This window comes from Salvelinus sp. IW2-2015, linkage group LG8 (genome assembly GCF_002910315.2).
Source record: "Salvelinus sp. IW2-2015 linkage group LG8, ASM291031v2, whole genome shotgun sequence".
NCBI classification, from domain to species: Eukaryota; Metazoa; Chordata; class Actinopteri; order Salmoniformes; family Salmonidae; genus Salvelinus; species Salvelinus sp. IW2-2015.
This window is the reverse complement of record NC_036848.1, coordinates 21,560,600-21,581,857: the sequence shown is the minus strand read 5'-3', so window position 1 is coordinate 21,581,857 and position 21,258 is coordinate 21,560,600. Positions and strand designations below refer to the sequence as shown.

Here is a 21,258-nt window from a genome sequence, read left to right as displayed (position 1 = left end):
TGACCAAATATTAAAACGGACATTGAAGCAACACAATTAACATTTTTTTTTTTTTTTTACCTTTTATTTAACTAGGCAAGTCAGTTAAGAACAAATTCTTATTTTCAATGACGGCCTAGGAACAGTGGGTTAACTGCCTGTTCAGGTGCCCCAGAACGACAGATTTGTACTTGTCAGCTCGGGGGTTTGAAACTGTGCAACCTTTTCAGTTTACTAGTCCAAACGCTCTAACCACTAGGCTACCCTGCCGCCCCGGCAGTATAATAGTTATATAAGCGGCTTCCACCACAATATGCGTCAGCAGTAAGATCACTCAGGAAAAAAGTGGCTTCGGGAGTTGGGTAAGGAATAAGAAGATGGCGTCAACTTACTGCGTGAAAAGGACACGTGAGGCACGGTGAAATGAAATCAATGCTAATGCTCATTATCAATCGACCAGCCTCTAATCGCTTTCCCATCTAGGATGTTTATACCCCTCATATTCAAACAACTTTCTATCTTCATTAAAACAAAGAGCCGGAACTCCAATCCCAACCATACTGACCATGATTTCATCCTCATGTTACTGTACTTGCATTCTGAATCCCAAAGTCCAATTAATCTAGCCCAATCGGAGGGCAAGGTGAAAGCTATTACAAATTTACTTATAGCTTCTCTTATTCATAATCAGATTTAGATTTCCCCACCACTCCTAACCTTACTGACTCCTGCATCCCCCTGTACTCCTCTATTCTCAGAACTGTGTTATGACGATCGTGTTTGCGGAATATGAGAGACCATCTGCGCAGCGAAGGACACCTCCTCCGGCCACTTGTACCTCTTCATCGCACTGGCACTAGTGGAGGTCTACCGGGACATCAATCTGGAGAACAACATGACTTACACCGACATCATAAAAGTTTTCAACGGTTAAACTGTTCTAACAATGAATCAACAATTCATTCAGTGTTTGCAGAGCATTGAAGTATAAGGAACTTTTCAACCAGCATTCTTAGTAAAAAAAAATTCTCCATTGCAACTTGGAAAAAAACGATAGTGTTGCGGTTCCGAACCCTTTTACATGTAAACTGTCCTCTGCCACCTTGCAGCAGCAATATTGAAGATACTCGACTGGGCACAAACTCTAGATTTTACAGATTAAGTGTCAATGTGAGCATTGCATTTAATTGCCTAGAGAGAAAGATAAAACAACTAAATGTATTTTATTCATGTCCAACTTTGTCAAAGCTGAAGGGGAATAGTAACCTTGATGGGTACCTGTGCTGAGAAAAATAAATTGGTTAATGAATAATGGCACGCAATTGACCCTTCGCTAAGCCGTCCCCCTTGTTACTGTGGGCAACCTCATAACAATATTTTCCCTGGACGCCCAACCATGTAAGCCAATGGGGAAAGCCCCTCACAATGATCTCAAACTGTGTTTTTAATAACAAAATTAAATAAAACACAGACTACCCCATCCTACATCAGTAGACTACGGTCTCTTGGGGTGAACTACATTACAAAATTGCTTCACGTGACCCATGAAAATGGAAGTTTGTAGTTAGCTAGCCACTGACTGCTCTGATTATTGAACTGGCACCATGCAGTGAAAGTCATACTCCACCTCTGAGAACTATAGAGTTACAGGGATGCAGGGCTTACCCCACATATACATAAAATAAATATGTGTTTATAGGCCTTGGCAATTGATGCTGCAGTGCGTTCAGCTGGTAGGACATTTTCATCTTCTCTCGACTCCTTACAGAAATGGGCTGAGCATCACAACATCAAGCAGATCCTGACTCTGGCACCGGGACCTGGTGTGCAAGGTGCAGACTCTCATTTAGGAACAAGTGATCTCCAGGAGCCATTCCACTTCTCTGCTTTATCCTCTTCCAGTTTCCGCTTTAGGTCTGTCTCAAGCATCCCAGTCGGGAACAGCATGCAACAAGAAATAGATAGATCAGGGTTGTGTTTATTAGGCACCAAAACTGAAGAAATGGGACTGAAACAGCAGGGACTACTTTTATGACTTGTCCTATAAGGAAACATCATTTCATTTTCCTTCGCCAACAGTTTTTAAATTGTGTTCCATTGAGTGCCCTGATGAACCATGACCCAGGATGCACTCAGATTAGGGGTTCACCTCACAAACTATTACCTCACCAAGCCTTCTTCACAGTGTCACCACCATTTTCACTATCTTCTCATCTATGGTGGCAGGTAACCTAGCGTTAGAAGTTGACTAGGTGAAAATCTGTGATGTGCCTTGAAACAATGCACTTCATCCCTAATTGCTCCTGTAAAGTAACTCCTAGATAAAAGCATCTTGCTGAATACTAAAATCTCAAATATATGTGAAAACCAGCCAGGGTATACATGTAATGCAATTATTGACCAGTTACTTTTGTCATTTCAGTTTTCGTCATGGAACACCATGGGAATTATGACTTTTACCTCCAGTTAAATTCTGTCATATGAAACAGTTGTTGACTTTTTATTAAAACTGTGACACATATTTGAGTCATAGATTTGTATGGCGTATGCCTTGTAGACCTACTGTTGATTGAAATTGAGGTTAGTATATACAACACAGAGTGTTTCATAGGGACCCCTAGATACAAAGATTTTACTCAAGAACTGAATATCAGTATCAAACATAAAATAGGACTATAGATAGCCTAGAATATTTAAATGTGAAAGTTACCAAGTCCATTCCATACAGAGTAGGCTTAAACCTGGTCCAGGAAAGTCCAAATGTTGGAGTTAAAACTCATATTACAGACTCCGTCTGGAGCAGTAGTTTACCTGAGAAAATACAGGTAGGGTACCAAACCTAACTGCATGCTGCCAAAGGCCCAGTGCAAGGAGCAAATTAGATCAGCTTTAAATGTTATACTGTGTGAAAAGTAGACTACCTTGCAAAGTAACCCTGTCCCAAGTAAGTTGTTACTGAATTGTTGTAAGGTACGGTAGGTTTACCTTACAATCTATTTTGGAATTCTTAAACCAAAAATTAAGTTAGATAATTAATTGGTTCCTTAAGCGGCAATCAGCCAGAAAACAATAATAAAATATACCCACTCCCCCCCACCAAACCCGTTTCCGCTAAAAAGCTGAGGGATAGGCTAGAGAATGTAATCACTCTCAAATTGATAGACGAGAGCTATGGATGAATACTGACCAGCCTGATATCACATTTCTAGTTTTAACCATGTTTGAGGCCATATAGTGTTTTTTATATTACGGGGTTCTGATGGGCTTATGACAGTTAAAAACAAGCTCATGAGGCCTTTATAAGTTATATTTCTGGAAAATAAATCGGGTGCCATATCATTAATTTATACGGTTGAAAAAAAAATGGATGTAGCAACCTTTCATATTGCCTTAAGAAGGGTAGATGGTTCATTTTTACAAAATTAAGACACGAAAAGCCAAAGACACATATGTTTTCTTTGCCCTGTGTTTAATTTAGGGTGTGAATAGGAAATCATTTTATGGATTTCTTGAATTCATGAAATAAAGAACATCAGTTTTCCTCTTCCTTTCATCTCAACTAAATCACCTGTTTTCTATGTCATCTGATTTGCTAAACCTCCCATTGTAGTCAGGTCCTAAACAGCAGACATGCCCACATATTTCTGTATACCTGTTAAATCTGTGTGTATGGTCATGACGTGTGGCACTGCACACTGTAGGATCATGAATCTGTTGAAACCATGGTCGGCAATTTAGTACATGGGCAAGTGTTTATTATTTCCCATATTCTTGGCCTTGTTTGTCTATTCTATATTAAAGTCTGATTACCTTGTGTGTAAATTACGGTAAGGAGAACTAAAAACAAAGAGGCCAATCTAATCCTAGTCAAAAACTATATTTATGACTAGAAAAATCGTGTGTTGATGTACATGTGACTATGAGTTGTCTGGGCAGAAATGGATACAAAAAAGCAACAAAAAGCCTAATAACTGTGCCTGATTTCTTATTTCCATTTATTTTATATATTCCAGTCAGCCAACTTGTATTATGTACATTGTGTGGCTTTCTCAGTACCTTGTACTATCTTATGGCATTTTATGTCATTCTGGTTTTTTAATCAAATTCATGTTTTTTGTGTGTTTTGGAGAAGTGCTGCCTGGCCCACCAAAATAAATGTGTATTTGCAGAGATGAGGAGAACTAAGAATAGAGTCCAAAGGAATGTCAATATTCACTCTTGCTTTAAAAGTTGGGAATATGACGATGGTGAATTACCAGGGTGGTGTGTGTGATGTTGAAGGCGGAGTGAGCCAACCGCGGATGGGTGTGCTCTGTAACAATGTTTGCCAATTCAACAGTGGTGGATCTAGAATCTCTGGCCGGTAGGATTAAGATAATATCCGAATATGAATTCATCGAAAAAAACAGGTGATAAGTATTAGGGGTGTATACTTTATCGTGATGTAGCCTCGCTGTTGAGATTTATGCAAGGGATTGTGTGCTTCATTCCCTTAAATGAATGCAAATCGTAAATGATATATCTTCTTGAATTCCCCATTCCTGTTTTTCATGCCTAGTAAACATCACTCAGTTTTACCAGTTGTTGTTTCATGAATGTTTAATGCCTTTGATGTTGGTGAGTTGTCTGTGAATGCAAAGTGCTTATATGTAAAACCAGAATAAGAATTATTCTGGTTATCTGTAACGAATTGTATATCTGTTAACATGTATTACTTGCTAACATATTTATTTATTCATTAAGTTCTCTTTGTATGTAAAGGCTAATATACTTGATATTTTGTGTCGTAATAAACAAAATATATGAAAAAAAATTCTCAAAATGAAATGAATAACAAAAATGATATATATACATTACAGTATATATAAGTATACATAACATATATATGATAGTAATAATATATAATATATATATACATACACACCACACACACACACACACACCACACACACACACACACACAACACACACACACACACACCACATATACAGTTCTGAAAGTCGGAAGTTTACATACATTAAAACTAGTTTTTTCAACCACTCTACAAATTTCTGTTAACAAACATTAGTTGTGGCAAGTCGGTTAGACAATCTACTTTGAGCATGACACAAGTAATTTTTCCAACAATGTTACAGACAGATTATTCACTGTATTCACAATTCCAGTGTGTCAGAATTTACATACACTATTTGACTGTGCCTTTAAAACAGCTTGGAAATTTCAGAAAATTATTCGATGGCTTTAGAAGCTTCTGATAGGCGAATTGACATTCATTTGAATCAATGAAGGGTACTTGTGGATGTATTCAAGGCCCTACCTTCAAAACTTCAGTACCTCTTTGCTTTGACAGCATTTGGAAAATCAAAAGGAATTAGCCAAGACCTCAGAAAAACATGGCTAACCTCCACAAGCCTCGGGTTCATCCTTGGAGCAATTCCAAACACCTGAAGGAACCACGTTCATCTGCTACAAACAATAGACGGAAGTATAAACACCATGCGACCACGCAGCCCGTTCATTACCCGCTCAGGAAGGAGACGCGTTTCTGTGTCGTAAAGATTATAAACGTACCTTTGTGTGAAGTGCAAATCAAAGCCCAGACAACAGCAAGGACCTTGTGGAAGATGCTGGAGGAAACAAGGTACAAAAGTATCTAAATATCCACAGTTAAAACAAAAGTCCTTATATCGACATAACCTGAAAAGCCGCTCAGCAAGAAGAAAGCCAACTGCTCCAAAACTGCCCATTAAAAAAGCCAGACTACGCGTTTGCAACTGCACATGGGGACAAAATTCATACTTTTGCGAGAAATGTCCTCTGGTCTGATGAAAACAAAAAATATAAACTGTTTGGCCATAACTGACCATCTTTATTTTGCGATGAAAAATGGGGGAGTCTTGCAAGCCGAAGAACACCATCCCACCGTGAAGCACAGGGTGGCAGCATCAATGTTGTGGGGGTTCTTTGGCGGCAGAACGGGAACTGGTGCACTTCACAAAATAGATGGCACATAAAGAAGGGAAAATTATGTAGATATATTTGAAGCCAACATCTCAAGACATTATCAGCGAAGTTAAAGCTTGGTCCGCAAATGGGTCTTTCCAAGATGACAATGACCCCAAGCAATACTTAACCAAAGTTTTGGCAAAAACTTAAGACAAACAAATCAAGGTATTGTGGAGTGGGCCATCACAAACCCTGACCTCAAACCCCATAAGAAAAATTTGTGGCAGAACTGAAAATGCATGCGCGAGCAAAGGGGGCCTACAACCGACTCAGTACACCAGCTCGCAGGAGGAATGGGCCAAAATTCACCCAACTTATTCTGGGAAGCTTGTGGAAGTTACCCGAAACATTTGGACCCAAGTTAAGACAATTTAAAAGGCAATGCTAACCACATACTAATTGAGTGTAGTAAACTTCTGACCCGACTGGGGATGTGATGAAAGAAATAAAAGCTGAAATAAATCACTCTTCCTATTATCTGATATTTCACATTCTTAAAATAAAGGTTGTATCCTAACTGACCTAAGACAGGGGATTTTTTACTAGGATTAAATGTCAGGAATTGTGAAAAACTGAGTTAGAATGTATTTTGGCTTAAGGTGTTATGCAAACTTCCAACTTCAACTGTATATTAAAGTATATTACAGGGGGAGAAAAGTATTTGATACACTGCATTTTGCAGGTTTTCCTACTTACAAAGCATGTAGAGTCTGTAATTTTTATCATAGGTACACTTCAACTGTGAGAGACGAGTCTAAAACAAAAATCCAGAAAATTACATTGTATGATTTTTAAGTAATTATTTGCATTTTATTGCATGACATAAGTATTTGATACCTACCAACCAGTAAGAATTCCGGCTCTCACAGACCTGTTAGTTTTCTTTAGAAAAGCCCTCCTGTTCTCCACTCATTACCTGTATTAACTGCACCTGTTTGAACTCGTTACCTGTATAAAGAAACACCTGTCCACACACTCAATCAAACAGACTCCAACCTCTCCAAAATGGCCAAGACCAGAGAGCTGTGTAAGGACATCAGGGATAAAATTGTAGACCTGCACAAGGCTGGGATGGGCTACAGGACAATAGGCAAAGCAGCTTGGTGAGAAGGCAACAACTGTTGGCGCAATTATTAGAAAATGGAAGAAGTTCAAGATGACGGTCAATCACCCTCGGCTGGGCTCCATGCAAGATCTCACCTCGTGGGCATCAATGAATCATGAGGAAGGTGAGGATCAGCCCAGAACTACACGGCAGTACCTGGTCAATGACCTGAAGAGAAGCTGGGACCACAGTCTCAAAGAAAAACCATTAGTAACCACACTACGCCGTCATGGATTAAAATCCTACAGCGCACGCAAGTCCCCCTGCTCAAGCCAGCGCATGTCCAGGCCCGTCTTGAGTTTGCCAATGACCATCTGGATGATCCAAGGAGGAATGGGAGAAGTCATGTGGTCTGATTAGACAAAAATAGAGCTTTTGGTCTAAACTCCACTCGCCATGTTTGGAGGAAGAAGAAGGATGAGTACAACCTCAAGAACACCATCCCAACCGTGAAGCATGGAGGTGGAAACATCATTTTTTGGGGATGCTTTTCTGCAAAGGGGACAGGATGACTGCACCGTATTGAGGGGAGGATGGATGGCCATGTATCACGAGATCTTGGCCAACAACCTCCTTCCCTCAGTAAGAGCATTGAAGATGGTCGTGGCTGGGTCTTCCAGCATGACAACGACCTGAAAGACACAGCCAGGGCAACTAAGAAGTGGCTCCGTAAGAAGCATCTCAAGTCCTGGAGTGCCTAGCCAGTCTCCAGACCTGAACCCAATAAGAAAATCTTTGGAGGGAGCTGAAAGTCGTATTGCCCAGCGACAGCCCCGAAACCTGAAGGATCTGGAGAAGGTCTGTATGGAGGAGTGGGCCAAAATCCCTGCTGCAGTGTGTGCAAACTGGTCAAGAACTACAGGGAAACGTAGATCTCTGTTAATTGCAAACAAAAGGTTTCTGTACCAAAAATAAGTTCTGCTTTTTCTATGTATCAAAATACTTATGTCATGCAATAAAATGCAAATTAATTACTTACAAATCATACAATGTGATTTTCTGGTTTTTGTTTTAGATTCCGGTCTCTCACAGGTGAAGTGTACCTATGATACAAATTACAGACCTCTACATGCTTTGTAAGTAGGAAAACCTGCAAAATCGGCAGTGTATCAAATACTTGTTCTCCCCACTGTATATAGATATAAATAAAAATATAGATAAATATAAAGATAGAAGAATCAGGATCAAATACCATCTGATCCTGGATCTGTACATAAGGCCTCTCCTGTGGAGACTTTGGTCGAAGATCCACCCCCCCCCCCCCCGCTGAGTCCTCTATCAGTTTGAATAAGAGCCCTGCCAAGACTGTCTGTGCGAAAATGACTGAGCGGACTGCCAATACCGCAGATTACATCATATATCAAGGCCAGTCAGATTTCACACAAACCATCAGTAAGAGCAATGCACATTTTGGACACAGAATAAATATTGGCTGACCCATAAGACCCAAGCCAATGTGTTACGTGTGTTTACTCTTAAAGTCCCCAAGAGGGTTATGTCCAAYGTGAACAGGGTTGTACCGCAACGAACTTGGACTTTGAGTATTGTTGAATTGGAACTGTTTCAAACATATTCATTCATACTGATCTTCTCTTCACTGTATTTAACACCACTTTTGAGTCACTGTTTGATACTCGTTGAATTCTCTATATAAACTCACAATTCCCTTGGGAACTGATATTTGTGACCCTTGATAGACTTCATCTCGATCAATACGGAGCCASAAGAGTGCTGTATAATCTTTATTTGAATCATGTCTGTAGTTCCCTGGTTGGGTTCAAAAGGTGTTGGTGTGCTGTACTGTACTGTGCCCTGTCTGTGACCCTATTGGGGATTGACAGTAGTCTCATAGAAGATCTCTTCACAGGAGCTGTAGTCCGATGTGTACTGCGAGCCATCAGAGGACGAAGAGGCTATGTTCATATTTGTGTTTGAAAAAGAAAGATTGTACAGTGTGTAAGAACCCTGGTAAATGTCTGGTTATCAGAAAATGTGTGCCCATGAATGTCTCTGTGTGTGCAAGAGTTTCTGTGGTCTGAGTGTTCCCTGACAGTTGCACAGTTAAAATAACTCAATTTCACCAGTCACTGTAGAATACATTTGTGAGGATGTTTTTTTGTTATTGAGGGGGGGCTTGGCTGATCCACAGAGTTGTGGTCTTGTTATCTCCCCTACCCCCTACCATCTTTCCAGGAGTCCGTATATAGATATGGATCTCTGGTGCTGATTTGATCTGTTGGATAACTGTGTTATAGCTCTAGATCTTCTTCCTGAGCCTTGAGGTTGGTTGTCCTCCATCATGTCAACAAACCTCGCCACCAAAGGAGTTTAGCTGTACCTAATGAACACCAGGGGGATCAGCCTGTGCCTGTAAACGGAATCATACACAACACCACACTCTCGGCACTCTCAAACACACACTGCCTAGAGAGATACAGCAGCCACGAGGCAGCACGTTCTGAACTAGTTAAGACTGGCAGATCTAAAGGAAGGAATCCCTACTTCCTTTGCTGGGCTTGTTGTTTGTGTGTTTGATAATTATTAGAGTGGATTGATGCAGAGATGTTMAAACATGCTGTCAATGGAGTATGGGGCAGTGGAGGCTCCTCAGAGGAGGAAAGGGAYGACCCTAATCCTCTGGGAATTTATAAAAAATTTAAATCGTGAAACATTAATGAATGTAGTTCTGTCCTTGAGCTGTTCTTGTATAATGATGTTCTGTATTATGTCATTCTGTTATGTTTCATGTTTTGTGTGGACCCCAGGAAGAGTAGCTGCTGCTTTTGCAACAGCTAATGGGGATCCTAATAAAACACCAAATACCAAATAAAAAAAGTTTTCCTTTTTAGATAAAACTATAGTAAACAGTGGTGTAAAAAGTACCCAATTGTCGTACTTGAGTAAAAGTAAAGATACCTTCATAGAAAATGACTCAAGTAAAAGTGAAAGTCACCCAGTAAAATACTACCTGAGTAAAAGTATTTGGTTTAAAATATACTTAAATATAAAATGAAATGTAATTGCTCAAATACTTTGTGCCTTGTGAGGATCAGGTGATGAGTGGCTAATCTGCCTTTGCCATCCGTACTGTTAGCTAACGTTCAATCACTGGAAAATAAATGGGGCAAACTGAAAGCACGTACATTAAAAACTGTAATCTCTTATGTTTTACCGAGTCGTGGCTGAACGACGACATTAATGAATGACGACATTAATAACATACAGCTGGCGGGTTATACACTCTATTGGCAGGATAGAACAGCAAACTCTGGTAAGACACGGGGCGGGAGCCTATGAATATTTGTAAACAACAGCTGGTGCGCGATATCTAAGGAAGTCTCGAGGTTTTGCTCGCCTGAGGTGATAAGCTGTAGACCACACTATCTACCTAGAGAGTTTTAATCTGTATTTTTCGTAGCTGTCTATATACCCCCACAGATCAATGCTGGCACTAAAACCGCACTCAATGAGCTGTATACCGCCATAAGAAAACAGGAAAACCCTCATCCAGAGGCAACGCTCCTAGGGGCCGGGGACTTTAATGCAGGGAAACTTAAATCTGTTTTACCTCATTTCTATCAGCATGTTAAATGTGCAACCAGAGAGAAAAAAACTCTAGACCACTTTTACTCCACACACAGAGACGCGTACAAAGCTCTCCCTAGCCATCCATTTGGCAAATCTGACCATAATTCTGTCCTCCTGATTCCTGCTTACAAGCAAAAATGAAAGCAGAAGGCACAAGTGACTCGGTCTAAAAAAGTGGTCAGATGAAGCAGATGCTAAACTACAGGACTGTTTTGCTAGCACAGACTGGAATATGTTCCAGGATTCTTCCGATGGCATTGAGGAGTACTCCACATCAGTCACTGGATTCATCAATAAGTGCATCGATGATGTCATCCCCACAGTGACTGTACGTATTTACCCCAACCATAAGCCATGGATTACAGACAACATTCGCACTGAGCTAAAGGGTAGAGCTGCCGCTTTCAAGGAGCGGGACTCTAACCCGGAAGCTTACAAGAAATCCTGCTAGATTTCAATCCAGGACTAAGATCGAATCATACAACACCGGCTCCGACGCTCGTTTAGATGTGGCAGGGTTTGCAAACTATTATAGACTACAAAGGGAAGCACAGCTGAGAGCTGCCCAGTGACACGAGCCTACCAGATGAGCTAAATAACTTCGACTGTATGCTCGCTTCGAGGCAAGTAACACTGAAACATGCATGAGAAAATCAGCTGTTCCAGGCGATTGTGTGATCATGCTCTCCGCAGCCGATGTGAGTAAGACCTTTAAACAGGTCAACATTCACAAGGCCGCAGGGCTAGACGGATTACCAGGACGTGTACTCCGAGAATGCGCTGACCAACTGGCAAGTGTCTTCACTGACATTTTCAACCTCTCCCTGTCTGAGTCTGTAATACCAACATGTTTCAAGCAGACCACCATAGTCCCTGTGCCCAAAGTAACCTGCCTAAATGACTACRGACCCGTAGCACTCATGTCTGTAGCCATGAAATGCTTTGAAAGGCTGGTCATGGCTCACATCAACCTCAATATCCCAGAAACCCTAGACCCACTCCAATTTGCATACRGCCCCAACAGATCCACAGATGATGCAATCTCTATTGCACTCCACACTGSCCTTTCACACCTGGACAAAAGGAACACCTATGTGAGATTGTTGTTCATTGACTACTGCTCAGTGCCCTCAAAGCTCATCACTAGCTAAGGACCCTGGGACTAAACACCTCCCTCTGCAACTGGATCCTGGACTTCCTTACAGGCCCCCCCAGGTGGTAAGGGTAGGTAACAATCCGCCACGCCCTTCAGGGGTGCGTGCTCAGTCCCCTCCTGTACTCCCTGTTCACTCATGACTGCACAGCCAGGCACAACTCCAACACTATCATTAAGTTTGCCGATAACACAAGTGGTTAGCCTGATCACCGACAATGATGAGACAGCCTATAGGGAGGTCAGAGACCTGGCCATGTGGTGCYAGGACAACATCCTCTCCCTCAACGTGGTCAAGACAAAGGACATGATTGTGGACTACAGGAAAAGGAGGACCGAGCATGCCCCCATTCTCATRGACGGGGCTGTAGTGGAGCAGGTTGAGAGSTTGAAGTACCTTGGCGTCCACATCACCAACAAACTAACATGGTCCAAGCACACCAAGACAGTCGTGAAGAGGGCATTACACTACCTATTCCCCCTCAGGAGACTGAAAAGATTTGGAATGGGTCCTCAGATCCTCAAAAGGTTTTACAGCTGCACCATCGAGAGCATCGTGATGGGTTGCATCACTGCCTGGTATGGCAACTGCTCGGCCTCCGACCGCAAGGCACTACAGAGAGTAGTGTGTACGGCCCAGTCCATCATGGGGCCAAGCTTCCTGCCATCCAGCACCTGTATATCAGGCGGTGTCAGAAGAAGGCCCTAAAAATTATCAAAGACTCCAGCCACCCTAGTCATACTGTTCTCTCTGCACGGCAAGCGGTACCGGAGCACCAAGTCTAGGTCCAAGAGGTTTCGAAACAGCTTCTACCCTCAAGCCATAAGACTCCTGAACATCTAATCAAATGGCTACCCAGACTTTTTGCATTGCATATTACCTCAATTACCTCGACACCGGTGCCCCGCAAATTGACTCTGTGCCGATACCCACTGTAAATAGCCCAGCTATTGTTATTTACTGCTGCTCTTTAATTATTTGTCATTCTTATCCCTTACTTTTCTTGGTATTTTCTTAAAACTGCATTGCTGGTTAAGGGCTTGTAAGTAAGCATTTCACTGTAAGGTTGAATTGAATTCGGCGCATGTGACAAATAAAATTTGATTCGATTTTTGATTTGAATATACTTAAGTACAAAAGTAAAAGTATAAATTCATTCAAATTCATTATATTAAGCAAACCAAACAACGTAATTTTCTTGTTTTTGTTATTTACGTACAGTGCGTTCGGAAAGTATTCAGAACCCATTACTGACCATGGATGTTCTCTTGATAATTGCGTGAATTGGACCAATTCCTGTCCTGCTAAGCATTAAAAAATGTAACGAGCACTTTTCGGTGTCAGGGAAAATGTATGGAGTAAAAAGTACATTATTTATTTTGGAATGTAGTGAAGTAAAACAAAAGTTGTCAAAAATATAAATACTAAAGTAAAGTACACATACCCCAAAAAACTACTTAAGTAGTACTTTCAAGTATATTTACCTAAGTACTTTACACCACTAATACTAAATACATTCACATGTCACCAAAGAATGGATTAAAACACTGTTTTGCAATGGTCTACAGTAGCRTCAGAAGCACTCTGCAGGGTTGCACCGTGGTGTAGCCGCAGGACAGCTAGCTTCTGTCCTTGTCTGGGTACATTGATACAACACCTAGGAGGCTCATGGTTCTCACCACTTTCCAAAGACTTATGCCCTCCAATCTATCAACGCTCTTGCAGCATGAACTGACATGTTGTCCACCCAATCATAGGATCAGAGGATGAATCTATTACTGAAAGCTTAAGCTACAGCTGGCTAACACTGCATAAAATGTGGTGAGTAGTTGCCTCAAAGAGAGAGAAAGACAACAGTTGAACAGTTTTGAACAAATTAATTTCTTCCAAAATTAAGGAGAAGCGAGAGAGAGAGAAAGACAGAGCTAGCTATATTTCGTAGTATATATTTTTTTCACTTTCTCTTTCACTTAGCTACCATGGAACGCAGCTAGCTAATTTGGTCTTCTCAAACACCCAGCTCAAACAGAGAAGGACGCTATGTTAGCTAGCTGACTATGGTTATCCAACACTGGAAGTCAAGGTAAGCTTTTGGTTTTATTAATTTATTGCCACTGAGGCCCACCGGTGTAACTGCTAAACTGCTTGCTGCTGACGGTACACTGTACTACATGATTGTATTGGGTTTACTAACGAGTTAGCTCTAGTAGCAATGTTGACTTGACGTTAGCTAATATGGTGACAACGATGTAGACTGTGTGTAGCAGGTAGCGGTCATGATATGAAGGTTTTGCTTGGATTTTTTTRCCCGCCTGGTCACAGACAGCTGATGTGTTGTGCACTGAAGTCKATAAGATAGATGCAAGAAGGAATTATATATGCAATGAGCTGTTTGTATGTGGCTGCTATGAATGTGAACTYTGTTTGCGTGTGATCAGGGGTGTGTGTATTCATTGTTCCGATTAAAATATATATATATATATATATCTTAAACAGAAGCAATCGCAACGAAACAGGGATAGACATACCTTAATTTGTCCAATAGAAACTCTCGTTTGTAACTGTTGGACTAATGATTATACCGTAGATCAGCTGAATGCAGGCAAGAGTGTGCAACACAGTATTGAATGTGACCTGTCTGTCACCTTGATTACTCATAATTCTCTCGACTTGTGCYTAGATCAGTTTACGTTGTAAACTTTCATTCATAGGCTAGGTTGTAGCAACCTCATGATGGGTAGAGGTKAAATTTGAGTATCATGTAGTAGCCTAAACCMATCCATGTTACATTAAGCTTGGTGAATGGAATATGAATGCCAGTCATGTAATCTGCTGTAATAGCAATAGCAATAAAAAAAGATATCCTCTTATGATAAAAATGGGTTTGGTCTTCTAAATCGTGGAATAACGATGGAATGTGAATGTATTTCAATAGCACAGATGCAAACATAATGTTTTCAAAGAGATCCATTGGAATGTGAATCCCGTAGCGGATACATAATTGGAACAGTTTTCACTTTGTGAAGAAAAGGTGAGGTACACTAAAATGCATAAGAGCTGAGTTGAGCTAATCAGGGAGGGAGTGTATTGGCCATAGAATTAGGAATTAGAGTACTAACAGCAATTTAATAGGATCTCTATGGTACTGGCTCTCTAAAGCTAGTTCTTAGAGAATGAGTAGATTCAAGACGCCTGGCAAATAATGATCTCCTCAAAGGTTGGGGTGTGTGTGTGTGCATGATCGTGCGTCGTATGTGTGTGTCGTGTGTGTGTGTGTGTGTGTGTGTGTGTGTGTGTGTGTGGTGTGTGTGTTGTGTGGTGTGTGTGTGTGTGTGTGTGTGTGGTGTGTGTGGTGTGTGTTGTGTGTGTGTGTGTGTGTGTTGGTGTGTGTGTGTGAAGATAAAGGAATGGAGAGGAACAGTGGACCCAGCTCACAGGAGTGAGAAAAGCAAATTAGAGGTGCAACTGGGGGTGCCAATACACACTGGGAGGTAGCAGTAAGGCGGTAAAGAGACAGAGACAGACAGAGACTGAGCGAAGAGAAGAGCTACAGACAGAATAAGAATATTTTTCACCTGGAGCTGAGTGAGGTATCAACTACACCTCTGTTATAGCTGGCAAAATAACAGGTTGCAACGGATCGTTTAATTTGATCTGGACTCTGAAAGCTAGCTCGGTTGCTAGAATGAGAATGTTCTATGTCCAATTCGGTGTAGAATGTCTATAGGAATATACAGAGTCTAATTCAATGCATTGACTGCATCTCAGAAAAACAGAAAATCGGTAGTGGGCTGGCTACGGCTGCAGTAATGCAGTCCCCCGGCTCGGCAGAGCAGCTGTGGGGAGTTTGCGGCCCACTGCCCAGAGATCCATTTCGGATCCAGTCAGGTGTTACACCAYTGACACCTCTAGTTGGTCTTTAAGATAGCAATCAGTGACCTTTGATTTGGGTAGCCGAGTTGTCACGCTGTGGTGGTTTGATGTATGGTGGGGCGGAGGCAGTACCTGGCGGATGGGGGGGAACGGGGACGGGGGGGATGTGACACAAGCTATTCCACTGAGCAGCCTCTTTCCTCTTTCTCTACATAAATAAAACAGCAATACTTTTTGAGCAGGGGACAGAGTTCAGCGGCATTCACCGTCCCTTTAACAGTGAACTGTGGTTTGTGGTGAAGTGGATGTTTAATCTACCTTAATGAACTGTCTCAGTGCAACTCCTCCCRGTACATACATAATGTCATGTTTACGCTTTGGAATAATGGCTGATAGATCTATAAGAGGGGTGCAGAACCCCCTTGGCTATAATTTAAAGTGATATTCTCCAAAACAWTGGTAAAAGGGATCATGTCAGTTTGGATTCAAGGCTACAAAGGCTCAATCCTCAAGGGCCATAGTACTGCTGACTTTTATGTCCCTCTAGCTTGATCTGTTTATGTTACTAATTAGACATAGGTTTCACACATTTGGTTACCCGTGTATAATACAGTGTCTTAAAGGCAAGGATGAAAACCAACATACACGATGGACCTAGAGGACCAGGGCCCATATTCATAACATGTCCTAGAGTAGAYGTGCTGCTCTAGAATCAGTTTCACATGTTTTATCATAATGCATATGATTATATGGACCGGGGGAGGGGGTTCCTAAATGAGCACTGAATTGTTTGCTGTACAAATTGACTTTGAAAACGTTTCTTTCTGTGTACAAAATGTGTAGTGGAAATATGCTAAAGAGGGATGTAAAATCAGTGTACACTGTAATCCATGGATRGTTGTTATTGATCACATGCGATTATAATGTGTAACTGTATGTAATATTGTTAAGTCAGGTTGTGGGAAAGTAATGATAGATTATTGCAATGCTTTGCCACTTGATTTTGGCCAAAATGTAAACTATGCTGAACAAAAATATAAACGCAATATGTAAAGTGTTGGTTCCATTTTTAATGAGCTGAAATAAAAGATCCCAGACATTTTCCATARGCACAAAAAACGTATTTCTGTAAAWTGTTGTGAACAAATGTACTTTCATTCCTGTTAGTGAGCATTTCTCCTTTTCCAAGATAATCCATCCAACTGACAGGTGTGGCATATCAAAAAGCTGATAAAACTGCATGATCATTACACAGGAGCACCTTGTGCTGGGGACAAGAAAAGGCCACTCTAAAATGTGCAGTTTTGTCACACAACACATTACCAAAGATACGGCTTCCGGCTTCTTCACCTGCGGGATTGTCTGGGGGGGGGGTTAAGGCAGATTTCTGTCTCTAATAAAGACCTTTGTGTGGAAAAACGAATTCTAATTGGCTGGGCCTGGCTCCCCAGTGGGTGGACCTATGCCCTCCCAGGCCCAACCATGGCTATGCCCCTGCCCATTCATGTGAAATCCATAGATTAGGGCCCAATGACTTTATTTCAATTGACTGATTTCCATCTATGAATATTTGAAATTGTTGCATATTGCATTTATATTTTTGTTCAGTATAATTGATGTATTGACAACTCAAACATGTCAATTGGAATAACATCAATAAACGTATTAGTTTCAGATCAAATATGAGGAAGCAAGAGACTAAAGCCGTGAATGGACCGTCAAATGATCATCTATCATATATTCTCCAGAGAGCTGTACAGCATTAGTTTAAAAAGGATTTTAATTTGAATTGATTGATCTTAACCGCTCGCAGATAAAATTACATTGCGTCTCTTCATCTTATCGTTTTCACTGGGACCCTCTTTTTATCTATCATTGCGGGAAAGAAAAACAAGGATGACTTGACAGAATAAAGAAAAAWAAATTCCTTCAGATTCGCCATGCAGCACAGCCATTGCACAAGGCATGATTCCATGACTCAGCATTAGGACRACGAGTGTTGTGAACAATTACTCTGTTTGATTGCTATATTCCACTCTGCTGTCAACAGTAATACCTCTGTGGCGTGGGGCTCTCGTGATGGATCCAAATCGTATCCTTCAACCCCTTCTGGCCAATATGCGTGCGTCTGCTCGCCCATATATTCTCATCCTCGAATGGGGAGCTGACCTGCAAATTATTTCACCAGTCCATTACAATTAATAACACGCAACGGGTCTTTCGTGCTTAGCGAGCCACTTAGCGTCACACCCGCCTGACGTGACCAGAATATTCTTTTTAAAACAATATCMGAATGGGAGTCCGTGGCGGCGGTGAAAAAAATCCTCATCAGAAGGGCCAGTCAGCCATGGCGACTGCTTTACATGGAGTCTCTCGGGCCTCGAGGAGTGGTCATACGTTTCCGACATGAACAATGTTGCCGGAGTTTGCATTATACAGAGGCACGCCAGGGGGAAAGCGTCTCGCTGATGGGTCTATTACAACCTAGTTAAGTCTCTCCAGGAGTCTTTTTGCATTTCCGAATGCATTGCTGAAGAGATGTTTCAGAAAGCCTTGGTTGAAATTGAAACGAACTTACTTTAGCCAGTGTTTCCCTCGTAAAGTTTGCTTGTTTTTGTAGCTAACATGAACAATTTGATTGTGGCAGGTGTTGTTCAAGTTGGTTGAATGTAGGGGTGTTTCCATTCAAGACGGATTCCCAGCCATTCATAACACACTGTATTGAAGAGATGCACTCATCAAGCCATTTGAGTGTTTCACAAAGAGTTTAGGTAGGGGTAAACAACGGCACTCTTCTCACAACATAGCTGAAGCACTAGACACTATACTAGTCAAACAGACACTATGAGTGGCTGCCGTTCTTTTCAAAGCTCCCTACTTGACAGCTTAAGTATATCTTTTTTAGTTTGTTTTAGAAAATAGATTATTTGCTGCCGAGGCTGTTGAATGAATGCTTACTAATTGTACATGTACCTGTATGTGTGCGTATTTTATAGAAAGAGAGAGAGTGTGCATGTGTCTGTCCGTAAGAGTGTGTGAGTACGTGCCTGCAGTGTGTGCGTGTGCATGTGTATTTATGTGTGTGTGTGTCTGTCTGTCTGTCCCTGTGTGTCCAGGGCTTTTGATAACACTGACCTTCATATCCCCTGGGCTAGGGCTAGCAGCCATTTATCTTTTATTCATTCAGCCATTTCTGAGGCAGCTTTTCTGTCACCAAGGCTTGTCAAAACAGAGGCCATTTCATGATGTGCAGCGCTTGGCGGCAAAATGGTGCACGGTCACACCCTGTAAAAGGTGATGCCACAGTCCTGGAGAGGCTTTGTCTTGAGACGACTGTCTGTCACTAATTGTGTTATGCCACTGTCGAGAACAACTGTCTAAAGCAACTCAAAAAATTCCCTCAAACTTTCTTTCCTGCTTTAGTATTTTATTTTTGTCTGGAGAAAGCAAAGTCTACTCAGGTGTAATTCACAACAGCCAACAGAACTGTCACTACAGAACTGTCACTAACACTTCTGTAGATATTAGAAAAAATAAGTTTTACAATATGTCATGCATTGGAATGACAAGTTCCAGTCATTATTTTTGCTCGTAACTCTTCTATGCTGAATATTTCATGTAGTTGACTCTTTTGATGTCTGCTTTGATGGTGGATTGCAAATACAAATCATCATATTTTCTCTTACTGTTGGTGTTTGATAATGAATTCGCTCACACCTTCCATCATTGCCAACCCACACAGCACTACAAGTTATGAAAGTGTGCTGCAGACAGGTGTGCACAGGGGCGTCATGTACCCATTATTTTAGAAGGGGCACAAATGTTTGGTGGTTTTGGCTCTGTACTCCAGCACTTTGGATTTTAAATAATTCAATGACTATGCGGTTAAAGTGCAGACTGTATTTTCATCCATATCGGGTGAACCGTTTAGAAATTACAGCACTTTTTGTACATTGACCCCCCCCCCCCCCCACTCCCGCCATTTTAGGGGACCAAAAGTATTGGGACAAATTCACTTATGTGTATTAAAGTAGTAAAAAGTTAAGTATTTAGTCCCATACACACAATGACTACATCAAGCTAGTGTCTACACATTTTGGGGATGCATTTTCTGTTTGTTTTGGTTGTGTTTCAGATTATTTTGGGCCCAATGGAAATATGTAATCTTTATTTGACTCTACACATTTTGGGGATGCATTTTCTGTTTGTTTTGGTTGTGTTTCAGATTATTTTGGGCCCAATGGAAATATGTAATCTTTATTTGACTAGGCAAGTCAATTAAGAACAAATTTTTACAATGACGGCCTACCCCGGCCAAACCCAGACGACGCTGGGCCACCAAGAAAGAATCAATAGGCAACATAGCTTGATCAAATGAATTTACAAACATACCTCCTGCGGGTCCTGCCCTTCACCAGCAGCTAAAATTAAATCAGATGCTGGGTGTGTCACTTGACACTCTCTCCTCCTCCACTAACAATACTAGTCATGTTCCACTGCTTAGACGTTGCATGCATCAACCAATGGCTGTGTGCCACGTCATCGACTGTGTCATCGACTYAGATTGCTAAAACGTATGATGTGGTTAGTTGATAGGTAAAATATGGTTCAGTTAGTGTGTCCCCTCCGCAAAATAGCACTTTTTATAAATCATTTTGATCAAATGTGGGCTTAAAAATTGTTTATTAAATAATTGAACATCTGAAAATAAAATTAAAACAGGAGAAATCTGAGATGTTAGTGTCCTTGTACCCCCTATGGGTATGACGCCTCTGGGTYTGCACATTGACTTTATACGGGCCTCACTTGACATGACTAAGCCATTTTAGATTKTAACTTCTTCTCTCTTGTTGTTGTTCCTCAGATGACAASTGCAGACTGGGTGACTACCGGAGGTTGAAGACCAAAATTCTGAACCTGCATGACCAGAGATACACGGAAACTGGCAACCGTGGGAGCCACAAAGACAACATGGCCGCCAGAAAGAAGCTGGTCGACCTTCTGTTTAAGCGCTTCGACGCCGATGGTAGCGGGAGAGTAGACAGCAGCGAACTATCACAGGTGAGGAGGCCGGGACTTGGGTGTCACTAAGTGTTTGAAAGAAAACGGGAAAACCAACGAAACATTGTGTTCACTACACACCAAGGAGTAGTGAACTATCACAGGTGAGGACATGAGGGTGGACAATAAAGCCACAGTAAATGTCTCTCCCACATGTCAGTAGCCATACCAGCACACCCTTCCCTGAAATGAAGAAAGGGTCAACAAACAGAACCTTAACATTGTGTTTACTATAGCCTCCTTAGGAATTTATTATAGGAGCCATCTTGATGTATTATTTTCAATATTATTCCCTTTTCAGTTGGTCTTTGCTTCGGAAAGCGAGGCGACTTAGAAATGTAATAATCCAGGTCAAAGGAACGTTCCGCTCGTGGTAGAATGTCGGCTTTGACTGTTACGGCCAGAAAGTGTGGTTGAATATGGAGTATTATGTGACTTTCATGACAAAGGAAGACATTTTATGCATAATGAATTTATGTTTCGCAATACCC

The 21,258-nt window shown here is 41.4% G+C and overlaps 1 protein-coding gene across 2 annotated transcripts in view; it reads left to right on the top strand.

The window, feature by feature from the left end:
• LOC111967588 (follistatin-related protein 5) overlaps window positions 1-21,258 on the top strand; it is a 194,006-nt gene that overhangs the window by 84,988 nt on the left and 87,760 nt on the right. For both annotated transcript variants that reach the window (XM_023992722.2, XM_023992721.2), the window contains exon 5: window positions 20,571-20,767. In XM_023992722.2, coding sequence (XP_023848490.1) covers window positions 20,571-20,767 — 197 coding nt within the window. The remainder of the gene's footprint in view (window positions 1-20,570; window positions 20,768-21,258) is intronic.